The sequence below is a fragment of the Ammospiza nelsoni genome, chromosome 1, assembly GCF_027579445.1.
Source record: "Ammospiza nelsoni isolate bAmmNel1 chromosome 1, bAmmNel1.pri, whole genome shotgun sequence".
Classification (NCBI taxonomy): Eukaryota; Metazoa; Chordata; class Aves; order Passeriformes; family Passerellidae; genus Ammospiza; species Ammospiza nelsoni.
This window is the reverse complement of record NC_080633.1, coordinates 637,797-650,301: the sequence shown is the minus strand read 5'-3', so window position 1 is coordinate 650,301 and position 12,505 is coordinate 637,797. Positions and strand designations below refer to the sequence as shown.

The 12,505-nt window shown below is 48.3% G+C and overlaps 1 protein-coding gene across 1 annotated transcript in view; it reads left to right on the top strand.

Annotated features, from left to right (window-relative positions):
* SCAP (SREBF chaperone) overlaps nt 1–12,505 on the top strand; it is a 58,913-nt gene that overhangs the window by 31,159 nt on the left and 15,249 nt on the right. The window contains exons 5-9 of the mRNA XM_059490030.1: nt 6,951–7,171; nt 9,115–9,220; nt 9,964–10,136; nt 11,462–11,588; nt 11,796–11,908. Coding sequence (XP_059346013.1) covers nt 6,951–7,171; nt 9,115–9,220; nt 9,964–10,136; nt 11,462–11,588; nt 11,796–11,908 — 740 coding nt within the window. The remainder of the gene's footprint in view (nt 1–6,950; nt 7,172–9,114; nt 9,221–9,963; nt 10,137–11,461; nt 11,589–11,795; nt 11,909–12,505) is intronic.

Below are 12,505 nucleotides of genomic sequence, written 5' to 3'. Positions count from 1 at the left end.
TCTGTCAGTGACTCCACGGGTCAGTCCCTGCCTGTGCGGTGCTCCCTGTGCCCAGAGCTGCCTTTATTCACTCCCTGCAGTCTGTCAGTGACTCCACGGGTCAGTCCCTGCCTGTGCGGTGCTCCCTGTGCCCAGAGCTGCAGTTTTCGGGGGTGTCCGTGCCGCTCCCGGCTTTGCGGGGAGCCCCGGCCCGGGGAGCCCCGGCGTTACCGGAGCCGCGGTTCGGTGCAGTTCCGGTCGCCGCCACACGAGGGCGCCCTGGGGCGGCCGGGCCCGCTGGTTGGGAGCAAAACACGGACTGGAGCCGGGGTGTGGAGCGGAGCCTCCATCGGGGGCTCCTGGTGCTGTTAGAACCCAGAGGCACCCTGAACATCGGGTCAGAACCCACAGCCACCAGAACAGAACCCACAGAACACTAGGTTATAACCCACAGAACATCGGGTCAGAACCCACAGAACACCAGGTTAGAACCCAGAGAATACTGAGTCATACTCCAGAGAACACTGGGTCAGAACCCACAGAACATCAGGTCAGAACCCATAGAACATCGGTTTAGAACCCACAGAACAACAGGTCAGAACCCACAAAACACCAGGTTAGAACCCACAGCTACCTGAACATCAGATTAGAACCCAGAGCCACCCGAACATCGGGTCAGAACCCAGAGAACACCGGGTCAGAACCCACAGGACATCGGGTTATAACCCACAGGAAATTGGATCAGAACCCACAGAACACCGGGTCAGAACCCACAGGAAATTGGATCAGAACCTACAGAACACCGGGTCAGAACCCCCTGAACATCAGGTCAGAACCCCCTGAACATCGGGTTAGAACCCACAGAACACCGGGTTAGAACCCACAGAACACCGGGTCAGAACCCACAGAACACCGGGTCAGAACCCACAGAACACCGGGTCAGAACCCACAGCCACATTAACACTGGGTCTCAGCTGCCCTCGCAGCCACAGGCACCACCTCAGGCTGGGCTGCCCTCAGCATGGCTGGCTTTGCCCCTGTCAGCTGCCCTGAAATCATCAATTTTGTCATCTGGAGCTGTTCAGAGAGACACAGGGCTCGGGAGAGCTCGTGAAACCTGTTGGTCCATAGCACTTATTTATTATATTTATTATATTTATTATATTTACTATATTTATATATATGTGTGTATAGATATATAGATTGTGAAAAACACCAATCACTTGTGTTAAAATTCTAAAGTTTATTAGTAATAAAATACCAATGAAATAGTAATAAGAATAGTAATAAAATTAGGACAATAAGAGACAATAAAGAGCAAAGAATTACGGATGTCTGGGTGCCTGGCACTCTGCCACAAAGCACACCTTGCTAACAAAGGATTACCCCTTAAAAGCAATAGCCTCTTTCATATTCATAGATCTCATGCATGATTCAAACATTCCTTTCAAACCAGGGTGTTTCTGCTTAATTTTAGCTTCCTCCCCCATCTTATAAATCAGTTTTCTTGGTCCCTCGAAGTCTGGGCTTTCCCAATAAGAAGACAATAATTCTTCTCTTGAGATCTTGGTGTCTGTGCTGTTATCTCTATACAAAGAATTTCTTGATTCTTTTCCATTCCTTGAGCTAGTTACAAAAAAAGTATCTTACATCACATAGTTTCTATTTTAATGTTATGCTACAGCTTAAAAACTATATTTACCACAATACTTAAAGAGATTAGTACAGCACTGCTTAAAAGAGATTAATACAGAACAACTTTCCAACAGAACACATACAGTATTCATTTTAATATTTGCAAAGAGCCAATCATAATATATTCATTTTTCACATAGAGGTATAGATTGATATAGATATAGATATAGATATAGATATAGATGATATAGATATAGATATATAGATATAGAATGATTACTGATAAAAAACAGTTAAAGTGACAAGGTCTAGCATTAAATCCAGAGTGTTCATGGTAGCTGAGGACAAGCCAAACTGCAAATAATTTCATTTGTATTGATGCAGATGGAGATACATATACAAACACACATGTAAAATAAATGATATCTATATTTATTTATTTATTATTTAATTATTTCTTGTACTTATAATGTCTGATATCAGTTATTATAATAAATTATTACTATGTAATTTATTATATTTATTATAATAATATATTATTATTATTATACATATAATAAATGATAATATTTAATAAATATATTATCTGACATAACACAGAGGGTAAGCTTTGATCCCAGCCAGATTCACGTGGCCCAAGGCACTGCTTTAGCAAACCCTTGGCCCAGAGGCACAGAGTGTTTGTTGCTTGTGCCCTGTAAAGACAGTGCCAGGTCTGGCTGATTTTGCTCAGGTCCCAGCTGGCACTGGGGGCACTGTGAGAATGCCTGGACACATCTTCCTGGTCAGTGCCAGCCCCTGCTTTGTGCTCCAAAAAAGAGATTTTTTTGTGCAGTGTGCCCTCATTTGAGTGCAACCACCCACCCAGTCCATACCAGTGCTGTGCAGCTTCCTGTGGATCAGTTTTTCTGATTTTTGGCAGCTGGTCACCTTGTTGTCTGTGAAGTTTGGTCACTGGTTGAGTTCTCACCCATCCTGTGTGGATTTGTCCATGGGACTGAGCCTGTAACAGCAACCACTTCCCACCTTCCTTCCTTCTGCCAAGCCTCCTTTCCTGGGGAATCAGAAAGATAGAAATCCTCACAAACACAAAATAATGTAATTTACAGCCTTTGGAGGAGCCTAAATTGATGTGAAAACAAGGTACACAGACATCAAACAGAGAAATCATCGACTTATGTTTCTATAAGTTATATATATCTATAACTTTCTATAAGTTATGTTTCTACAGTTATAAGTATGTTTCTATAGTTATAAGTAAGAACAGGCCTTTAGTAAGTAAGAAACTCATTAGATATTAACATATTAGATAAGATATTGACATATTAGATAAGATAATGAAGGGTTTTATAGTACAGTAATGTAGTAATGTGATTGTAATGGAATAAAGAGTTTAGATATTATAATAGAGACATATGTGTGTACATGCAATCAGACCTTATTGGGGATAATTGCAGTAGAATGAAGTGAAAGTGACAGGTTAGAAAAGCAAAACACACTCTGTGGAGCTGTCCTTTGGATAGTTATACAGAAAGTTTTACACTGTCCTACAAGCAAGAGCTTGTGACCATCCTAGACTATAACCAACTGCTTGCTGTCTTATAAATCTCATGGCCTTTGGGACTGATGTTATCTAAGCAATAAATCATTATTAGTCTGATCATAGTCCCATCCCTTTAATTAATACAACAGCCTCATTTTCCCTTCACTGCCAGCCCAGGGCTTCCCTCTGCCACAACCACCCCAGGGGGCTTAAGAATCCACTTAATAATAATTAAATAGATAAATAAATAAATAGATTGTCACTAAATAAATAGATTGCCTTTGTTTCCTCCTTTGCTGTAGCAGCAGTGATTGATGCTTTCAACTCTTCTGTCAGTGTTTGCAAAGCCTGTTTGTGGCTGTCTGGTCATTCCCAGATTTGGATTTTCCTCATTAATGTGTACAAGGGTCTTGCTACTATAGAAAATCCAGTAATGTGATTTCTGCAGTATCCCAAAGTATCTTTTGAGGCTCCTTGTCAGTAGTGGGGCTGGATATAGCATCTAATTTTGTTTTATGTGGAATTCCAGCTTGGCCTGCTGCCCCCAGGTTCCCAGGAATTCCACTTCTTTAGAGGGCCTGGGCTCTGAGCTGAGGGCACTTCTATCCCCTCCCTGTTAATCTGTTGTGGATATCCTGTGCTCTTGTTCTTACTGCACTTTCCTCCTCACCTCCTACCAATTTATGGTAAATCTGTGCTCCTGATTTGCTGGAGTTCAGCTGAAGTGCTGTGTGCTGTGCTGGGTGAGTGCATAACTCCCTGAGGTTGAAGGTGGATTGTTCCTTCCCAAATGAATGCAGATCTGGGTTTATCTTCTTCCTGAACTGGGAAAAAACCATCAAACCCATCTTTTCCATGCCAGGCTGCCTCCCCTTTGTGTGCAGAGCCTGCAGAAGAGCTCTGCAGTGTTGGTGCTGCTGCAGGGAGTGGTTCTGTGTCAGCATCAAGCTTTGATAATCAACTGCTGAATGCCAGCTCCTGTCTCCTTTTATCTCCTTTTATCAAGCAGGGGAATTGTGAATGCCTCCTGGATGTAATGGCCCTTTGTTCTAAATCTTTAATTACTTCATTTATGCCTTGTTTGGCTGCAGGAGGCACAGGGTGCTGTTTAATGTTAGGAACAGGTAAAACTGGAGCCCTTTTTGAGACTGACTTTCTTATCTTTCCCAGGAAGATTTCCCTGGGGTTTTGTTGGGTCCAAAGGACCAAAGATCCCTGGTTGGTAATTGCAAAGTTTCTCTTTAAGAATGTCATATCCTAAAACATTTCTTCATGATCTGCCATCATAAATGTGTGTGAAGTTATTCCGGTTTCCCCAAGTAACTATAAACACACTTTGGAGGTGTAACAGAGAATACTTTTCCCGTTAAAGCCAGTTAAATGAACTTCTCTATTTTTAAAGCCTAAGTTCAGCTTTTCAGCATCCTTGGGAGTAATTGAAGAGGTCTGAGCTCCAGTGTCAGTTAAAAATGTCAAAGGCTGTCCTTTAACAGGGCAATGCACAGAAGGTTTCTGGTTTGGGAGGGTGCTGTGGGGTGTGTGTCAGTCAGAAATGCAGCTCCTGTCCCGCTGGGAGAGCAGTGAGGAGTTTTTGGGCAGCGGGAGGTGCCAGAGCAGTGCTAACCCCGTGGGGCCAGAATAACTCCTGCCAGGCAACAACAACAGCTCCTGTGAGACACTGCTCCTGTCTGATGATTGGGCAGTGCCAGGCAGCAGAGCAGCTCCTCTGGGCTGGCATGGCCATGGCCTCTTACACTGCTCTGACCCACTGCTGTCTGGAGTCTCCTCTGGAACGGAAAATGTCAACCCTCTCCCTCTGAATTGTTAGAATTTTGAAATCAAAAGGCTCTCAGGCAAAGACATGGGAATAGGAATAACAGTTCTTTACTAGGAAAAGTAAAGAACTGTTTACCTACATTTTATATGCAAAAATAAAAATTCGATAGTACAAACAAAAAACAAACAAACAAACAAAAACCAAACCAAAAAACCCCCCAAAAAAAACCCAAAAAAAGAAAACCAAAAAACCAAAACCAAAACAAAACAAAAAAACCCCATTAACATAAACCCAAACAAACAAACAACAACAACAAAAAGGAAAAAAAAAACACCAAAAACGCCAAAAAAACACTGCCAGAGTGAGAGCAGTCCCTGCCCCCTGTGTGTCAGGGGGTGTCCCAGCCCCATCCCTGAGGGGCTCAGCCCTCCTGCAGTGCCAGCTGTGGCTCTGCTGCAGCAGGGATCCTGCACAAGGGGGGAGTTTTCCTCTGCAGCTCCAGTGGCAGAGGCAGCTGCTCCTCCGAGAAGTGGAGAAGCTGCTCTGCTGTCCTGAAACCTCAGATTGTACCCAGGCAGGAATGCTTGGCTCCTCCCCTGGGCGGAGCATCTCCCCATGGGATGCTGGGATTGGAGCAGCCCTGCAGGGACACTCAGTGGCCATGGACAGCAGATAATTAATAATTAATATCTCATTAACAGCAGAGATCTCCTGGAGGGATGATTGGTTGTGAGAGAGATAAAGAAAACTGCCCCATGGACAGCAGAGAACTGCCCCACCTCTGACGGATGGAAATAGAATACACACATATCTGACAACCCAGGACACTTCCCACCAGTTTTACACCCACCCTGGGTCTTGCTTGAATTATTGCTGAGGATGATGCCAAACCCAGGTTCCAGTTCACCCCAGTTCCGCCTGTGTGCATTCTGAACCTCTCAGGAAATGCTCCTTTCCCCACCAGGCAGAGGAACTGGGGAAACACCACCCCAGGTGCAGACATTGAACCCTGGGTGCATTTTAGAGCACCTCAAAGGATCCACCTCAGGAAGGCTGCCCAGGACTTCTGTACAACACCCACTGCATGTGTGGAGAGAGGTGCACAGAGGGGTTTGAGGTCTGGTGTGGGATCTCAGCACCTCAGGATGGAGGTGCAGGGTGGCCGAGAACACCCTTGGGGGGCTCGGGAGTCCTGGAATGTTGCCAGAAGTGTCTGGTGGCTGGACTTTGATCCTACACAGGAGACGACACCTGTATGAGGACTGGGAAGGTTTCACTGGGTGAATGGTGAAGGGATAAGTTAATTAGAGAGTAAAACACAGGGTTTAGGATTTTGGTACAGGGGGGTCTAAAGAAGTAAGATGGAGGAATTGGGGCGTGTCCTGTTCTTCTTCTTCTTCTTCTTGGCCTCCATCTTCTGTGGTGATGGTGGCACTTTGGGATTGGTTATTACTAAAAGTGCACCGGTTAATAAGGGTAGAAGGTATTGGGGAGAAATGATAAATATTGTACACGTAACTTTGGGTATAAAGATAAGTGACCGCCCCGGGGGCTTGGGGAGTGTGCCCATGGCTGACTTGCTGTGCAGACCTCTGTCGGGCTGAAAGAAAATCTTTTAGATAAACAATTAATAAACACCAAGACCGAGACAAGATCAGAAGTCTCTCCTCGTCCTTTGAAGCGCCGGCTCTTCAAGGCCATCCCTGGGCCTTTCCAGGCCACCTAAACAGAACAGAAAACTTACAGTCTGGCAGAATTCCAGAGAGGGTTTCTCTGTCAGGTAGAAGTGTCCTAAATGTAGAAGTGAAAGTGTGGTACCAGAGATGGGTGAGCAGTGAGAGCTGTGGGGCCAGGCAGCCCCAGGGATGCTGGTGGGGCTCTGTGGCCTGTTCACAGGTGCAGGGAGCCCAGCCTGCTCTCAGGTGTGAGGAGGAGGAGCAGCCACACCTGGTGCAGGTCCCTGGCACGCTCCCCTCCCCACGCTTGGGGTTCCTCATCACCGTGTTTGCCTTTCAGCTCCGGGGTGAGGAGCCTGGAGGAGGTGTGCCTGCAGGTGACAGACCTGCTGCCCGGCCTCAGGAAGCTGAGGAACCTGCTCCCAGAGCACGGCTGCCTGCTGCTGTCCCCAGGGAACTTCTGGCAGAACGACCGCGAGCGCTTCAACGCAGACCCAGATATCATCAAAACCATCCACCAGCATGAGCCAAAGACCTTGCAGACGTCAGCCACTCTCAAAGGTGAGCCAGGCAGGCTGAGGGCTGCCTGCAGCTTCATTGTTATTCCATCCTCACTAATTCCAGCACTGGAATTGCTGATGGTGCCAATTTGGGCAGGATTTTTTCATACACAGCGGCCGAAGCTGCCCGCTCTTTGTTGTCTCTCATTTCACATGTGTATTGGAGCCCTGATCTGTATTTGTGAGAAGTGAATCACTCAGTCAGGCTTCTTTCTGCAGGTAAAAATAGCAGGGCTTTGTTCCTCTCACTCTACACGTGCTCCAGCCTGGCTTTTCCCTCTGCCACACTCAAAGGCTGCCTCATTGTCACAGATAAATCACCATTCATCTGCTCCATTGTGTGTTCAAATTCCTTGCACACAGCCCGGGCTGACAATGGAGACCATAATGGATATCATAATGGATATTATAAACCTATTTTTACCTCTTAGTTATAAAGAAACCTGTGCCCATGTGTGGCGTTGTTAATGGTGCCATAGTGCCAGAGGAAATGCTGCTTTAAACACAGGTTGGTCCTTTGGTTTTAAATGAGCCCCAGAAGTCTGGCAGTGTGTGATGTACTATGTTACATGTCTGAAAAGGGGTTTCTAACCCTAAAGGAAGTTTGCTTTAAAGGCTGTTTTTGAGCACCCAGAGTGTTGATTTATTAAAAAAAATATGGATACTGATCTAGTACTGATATCCAACTGTGACAGACAAAAACTCTCTAACAGTTTAAAGTTAGAAAGTGCATGTTTATTGTGGGATAGCTCTCAAATATACACTGCCATTTACAGGTGATTACAGAGTCCTTTTATCTGTACAAGTATTGAATACCCAAAATACAAATGCTTATTCATGACTTTGGTAGTCTCATTCCCTGGTATGATAATTAGTTCAAAAGCCATTAAGCATGAGCAGTTTGTTCCTTGAAATGGGTCGGTGGTCCCTTTCATGGGGAGAGGTCCCAAAATGAGGAAGTAAATGAAGTCTTCCTCGTTCTGACCTTTCTACCTTTTCAATGCAAATATGACAAATGAACCCTTGGTAGAACTCCCATTCCCCATCTCCAATTGGTTTCAGAAGAGAGGAGCCCTACAACTGTCTTATGTTCCTAAAAGCTATTTATCAGTTGCTATATTCTTCATTATAAACCCAGCTAACCAAACATTGTGTGGACAAGCAATCAATTATTAGCTAACTACTAACTCTTAACTTCATCAAGGCCTACCCACTTGTTTTAATTAACTCAGATAAAGCTTTATCTCTAACTAAAATCTTAGCTCCTCTAAGATCTCTAAACACCTTAAAGTTTATGTCTCAGTGTGAGCTCTCTGTGGCTGGAGCTGCTCCAGGTGTGACCCACCCATGGGCTCTCCCCAGAGCATGGGGTACCCTGTGGCATGAGAGCAGCCATTCCTGCTGGGGCTGCTGGCAGGGGACAGCTGTGTCCCCTGTGCTGTGTGTGAGCTGTCCCTGCTGTCCCCTGTGTGTGTGTGACTGTCCCCTGTGTGTGTGTGACTGTCCCCTGTGCTGTGTGTGGCTATCCCCTGTCTCTGAGCTGTCCCTGCTGTCCCCTGTACGTGTGTGACTGTCCCCTGTGCTGTGTGTGGCTGTCCCCTGTGCTGTGTGTGGCTGTCCTCTGTCTCTGAGCTGTCCCTGCTGTCCCCTGTGCTGTGTGTGGCTGTCCCCTGTGCTGTGTGAGCTGTCCCTGCTGTCCCCTGTGCTGTGTGTGGCTGTCCCCTGTCTCTGAGCTGTCCCTGCTGTCCCCTGTGCTGTGTGTGGCTGTCCCCTGTGCTGTGTGAGCTGTCCCTGCTGTCCCCTGTGCTGTGTGTGGCTGTCCCCTGTCTCTGAGCTGTCCCTGCTGTCCCCTGTGTGTGTGTGGCTGTCCCCTGTGCTGTGTGGCTGTCCCTGCCGTCCCCTGCGCTGTCTCTGAGCTGTCCCTGCTGTCCCCTGTCCCTGCAGACCTGCTCTTCGGGCTGCCTGGCAGGTACAGCGGGGTCAGCCTGTCCAACCGGCGCCGCGTCGTGTCCTACACCGTCACGCTGGGGCTGCAGCGCTACGACTCCAGGTGAGCTGCCCTGGCACCGGGCTCTGCTGCTTCCCCTCCCTCGTGGCTCCCCATTTCCTTGGGGTTTAGGGAGTCTTGCATCTCTGGAGGTGCTTTTCTGGGAGAAAACTTTTATGGTAATGAAATACTCTCAGTTCTCAGCTCCCCTTCACGTGCAGAGCTGCCAGGGGGAGTTCCTGTGGCATCCAGGGCCCCGTGGCTCTGGCTTCACCCAGTTCCTTGTGCACAAACTGCTTGGCTTTCCAGTAAGCACTGCTGGAAACACTTTGGCAGTGTTGGCCAAGCTGGCATGGACTGAGTGGATGTGAGGATGTCAGGTTTCCCTCTGTCAGAGAAGCTTTAAGGTGAAGGTGAAGGAAAGGAGTCGGTTCTGCTGGAGGGTTTGGATGCAGAGCTTTATTCTGGCCCACAGGCCTCTGAATGCAGCACCAGCTCCAACAGAACTCCCTGAGCCCGTGGTTGCTGTCCCTTTGAACCCCGGGGAGAGGGGCAGGGAAGGGGCAGGAGCCACCAGGCAGGGACAGGAGGGGAGGGACAAAGGGACAAAGGACACCTGGATGGCCCAGTGCCCCCCAGGGGTAGAGGGCATCCTTTGGATCTGCCAATTCTGGAATTCCAGGACTGACAGACAGTGCTGGGAGGGGAAAGGAGAGGTGGCTGACACACCTGGGAGGGAATTGTCAGGGAGGGACCCGGGTTTCTGGACAAACCCTGAACTCACAGCATAGCACCGCTGTCCCCAGGTTCCTGAGCAGCCTGCGCTCGCGGCTGAAGCTGCTGCACCCCAGCCCCAACTGCAGCCTGCGGGAGGAGAGCGTGGTGCACGTGCACTTCAAGGAGGAGATCGGCATCGCCGAGCTCATCCCGCTCGTCACCACCTACATCATCCTCTTCGCCTACATCTACTTCTCCACACGTAGGTTGGGGCCTGGGGTGGGCTCAGGGTGCAGGTGGTGTCTGTAGCACCTCCTGGTTCAGCAGGAGAGGTGGTGGTGGAGTTCTGCCCTGAGCTGCCATGGAGAGGGTTAAAAACTGTTTGCCTGATTCCTGCTGGTTTGCCCCTCTCAGCCAGGGTGCTGTTATTTATTCCTTGTGATTCCTTTCCCCATCCCTGGAAGTGTCCAAGGCCTGGGATAGTGGATAGACTCCTTTAAAGTCCCTTCCAACCCAAACTATTCCATGATTCTTTGATACCTTCCAAGGTGTTTTCTGTCTTGGGCACCCTCAGATGCCACAGCAATGCCTTTTTTCCCAGTTTGTTTCATCCATTATAAGACAGATCATGTTCTGAGCTGGTGGGTTTAAACCTCTCTGGCCACATTTCAGTTTGGTGCAGTGCTGGGACAGGTGTGAGCTGTGAAGCAGCACTGTCCCCTGTCCCACCCTGTCCTGGGGGGCTGTGGGAGCTGCATTCCAGACTTGTTCTGGATCTCTGCCCAGAAAACAGCCACGTTCCCAGTTCCCCACGCTAGCTGGGCAGGTCCGGATTGGTGGCCTACACATGACAGAGAACATGGATTCTGCCTTCTCTGAAGCAACTTTTTCTCAAAATAATTATTTTTCTTAAAAATTAATTTTTTGGGTTCTTCATTCTGATCCGAAAAACAAAAAATGTGTCAAATTTTAAAATTTCTACATTTCATTTCAGGACTGCAGTACCTTCATTTCAGGCGCTGCAGTACCTGCATTTCAGACATGAGCAGTGCCATACCTGCATTTCAGACACTGCAGTACATTCATTTCATTTCAGACACTGCAATACTTTTCATTTCAGACACTGCAGTACCTGCATGTCAGACATTGCAGTGCTTTAATTTCATTTCAGACACTGCAGTACCTGCATTTCAAACACTGCAATACTTTAATTTCATTTCAGACACTGCAATACTTTAATTTAATTTCAGACACTGCAGTACATTAATTTCATTTCAAACACTGCAGTACTTTAATTTCAGACACTGCAGTACCTGCATTTCAGACACTGCAGAACTTTAATTGCATTTCAGACACTGCAGTACCTGCATTTCAGACACTGCAATACTTTAATTTCATTTCAGACACTGCAGAACTTTAATTTCATCTCAGACACTGCAGTGCCTCCCCTCTGGGCTGGGGTGTCTGTGCCCTGCTGGGGCTGGTCAGGGTGACCGTGCTGTCCCCATCAGTGTCCATCTGTCCCCGTCCGTGTGTCCACACCGTGTGCTGTCCCTGCTGACCTGTTTTTTGGGCTGTTTTTTGCAGGCAAGATCGACATGGTGAAGTCCAAGTGGGGCCTGGCTCTGGCAGCAGTGGTGACGGTGCTCAGCTCCCTGCTCATGTCCGTGGGGCTCTGCACCCTGTTCGGCCTCACCCCCACGCTCAACGGCGGGTACGTGCCAGCCCTGCCAGGGGCACAGCTGGGGCACACCTGGGCAGTTCATTCAGTGTGCTGGAAGCAGCTCCTGTGGGGCTGGACACGCTGCTGGGCACGGTCACTGTTGTATTGGAATATTACCAATAGAGCTGGACAGAACGTGCCTTGGCTTGTCTGGCCCTGCTGCTGGAGCCCTCCTCAGCTGTGCCTCTGTCTCCCCAGAGAGATATTCCCATACCTGGTGGTGGTGATTGGCCTGGAGAACGTGCTGGTGCTCACCAAGTCCGTGGTGTCCACGCCCGTGGACCTGGAGGTGAAGCTGCGCATTGCCCAAGGTGGGGTCCTGCCCTGGGGGCTGGGAAAGGGGAAAATGGGAGAGCCAGGGGCTGGGAAAGGGGAAATGGGAGAGACAGGGGCTGGGAAAGGGGAAAATGGGAGAGCCAGGGGCTGGGAAAGGGGAAAATGGGAGAGCCAGGGGCTGGGAAAGGGAAAAGTGGGAGAGACAGGGGCTGGGGAAGTGGAAAATGGGAGAGACAGGGGCTGGGGAAGTGGAAAATGGGAGAGACAGGAGCTGGGAGAGGGGAAATGGGAGAGCCAGGGGCTGGGAAAGGGGAAAATGGGAGAGCCAGGGGATGGGAAAGGGGAAAATGGGAGAGCCAGGGGCTGGGAAAGGGGAAAATGGGAGAGCCAGGGGCTGGGAAAGGGGAAAATGGGAGAGCCAGGGGCTGGGAAAGGGAAAATGGGAGAAGCAGGGACTGGGAGAAGGAAAAGTGAGAGAGCCAGTGGCTGGAAATGATCTCGTTTAGGTCTGGGAAGGAAACAAGGTGACTTGTACAGCCTTTTGTTGTGAATTCCAAGAACATAATGCTGCTGTTGTGGGCACTGCCTTTTGGGATTGTTGACCAAAACAGGCTAAATAAATATAAAAAATA